The sequence below is a fragment of the Mesitornis unicolor genome, unplaced genomic scaffold, assembly GCF_000695765.1.
Source record: "Mesitornis unicolor isolate BGI_N332 unplaced genomic scaffold, ASM69576v1 scaffold27114, whole genome shotgun sequence".
Taxonomy (NCBI): domain Eukaryota; kingdom Metazoa; phylum Chordata; class Aves; order Mesitornithiformes; family Mesitornithidae; genus Mesitornis; species Mesitornis unicolor.
The window spans coordinates 1,930-3,378 of NW_010180130.1; the positions used below are offsets into that span (position 1 = coordinate 1,930).

Genomic DNA, 1,449 nt, shown 5'->3' on the forward strand with positions numbered 1-1,449 from the left:
CGTGCTTCGTGTGGGGCACCAGGTTGGTGAGGACCACCTCCACCGCCTGGAACTTCTGGTTCTTGGGGGGTATCGGGCAGACCTTGTACGTCACCTCATCCCCCTCCACCGGGACATACTCCCCCTCAATGCTGCAGGAGAGGAGAGGAGAGGTGGTGGGGCTGGGGCCAAGAGCTGAACGTCCATCCTGGGCTACCCAGCACCGAGGAAGCTACCCAAGCCACCAGCTGCACCTTGGGCATGAAAACCCACAGGCGACAGGGGTAGAGGACAAGGGAAAGTCCCATCCCCACCCCATGGAGACATCCCCACTCCAGCCCACAGGGGTAGAGGACAAGGGAAAGTCCCATCCCCACCCCATGGAGACATCCCCACTCCAGCCCACAGGCCTGGGGCACAGCAGCTCCAGGGTACCTCAGCACCACACAACCCCTGGACTTACTCAGACACGTGGACGAAAATGTCCTCTGTGCCATTCTCGGGGGTGATGAACCCGTGGCCCTGAGAGCGGGAGAACTGCTTGCAGACGCCCTTGAAGATGGGTCCGGCAGAGGCCCGTGCCGTCCTGTGGGAGGAATGGGATGGAGATGTCTCACTGGCAGCAGGTTTGCTACGAAAACATGGCATCTCCTGAGAGAGCGCATTGCACCCACCCAAAACACCCCAGGGCAGGTGGCTGCAGTGATGCCAGGCGCTGTGATGGTGACATGCACCAGGCATAAAGGGTTTTGCAGGTGCTGCTGGTGAGCGTGGTCCCCACTCAGCTCCACTGGAGAGTCCCAAACCCACTTGCCGCGTGGTGGGTACTTACGCTGAGTAGGTCCTGGTCCTCTTGGTGGGGAGGGGGCTGGGCAGGTCCCGCAGCAGGAGGTTGCCCCGCTCCCAGATGCGGCTGCCCTCCCGCTGGAAGGGGAAGGTGGGCCACACCGGTGATTTGGGGGAGTGCAGGGGCGGCACCGCCGGCGGGGCGCTGGGGTCCGACGACATGGTGGGGCCAGCAAGCTCCTCTGTTTTGGGGGTGGGCAGGCGGGTGGCAGGAGAAAGGGAACCTGGGCACAGGGATCTGCTGCCTGCAACCTGGAGAGCGAAGTGAGAAGAGGTTACAGGATCCACAGGGGGGCCTTTTGGTGGGGACAGTTTGCTGTCAGGAACTGCCCCCTCTGCTCCCAGCCCCACATCTGTGGGCACATGTGGCTTCCTGCCAGCCTTCTTTACCGGGCACCAACCCCCAGTGCTGTGAATCACCCCAGGAAGCCTGGAGCAACCCAGGATGTTCCAGCAAATCAGTTCCGAGGCAAGGAAAGAGCTTGGTTTGCAGCTTGGTCTCTCATTTTCCAGGATAACCCCCCATATTAGAGATGAAGCCAATAAAAAGCACACCCTGGGACAAGGAGCAGCTGAGCAGGGGCTGCCACAATCAAGGACCATTTTGGGAAGGATGTCCAGGCA

The 1,449-nt window shown here is 61.2% G+C and overlaps 1 protein-coding gene across 1 annotated transcript; it reads right to left on the reverse strand.

Annotated features, from left to right (window-relative positions):
• Nucleotides 1–5: 5 nt before the first annotated feature.
• On the reverse strand, nucleotides 6–993 carry CSDC2 (cold shock domain containing C2, RNA binding; the record flags this gene model as incomplete). The annotated part of the gene is made up of 3 exons (XM_010183013.1): nucleotides 812–993; nucleotides 443–565; nucleotides 6–131 (listed from the first exon to the last, which is right to left on the reverse strand). Coding segments are annotated over exons 1-3 (425 nt in total), but the record flags the coding sequence as incomplete, so codon positions are not given.
• Between the last annotated feature and the right edge of the window lie 456 nt (nucleotides 994–1,449).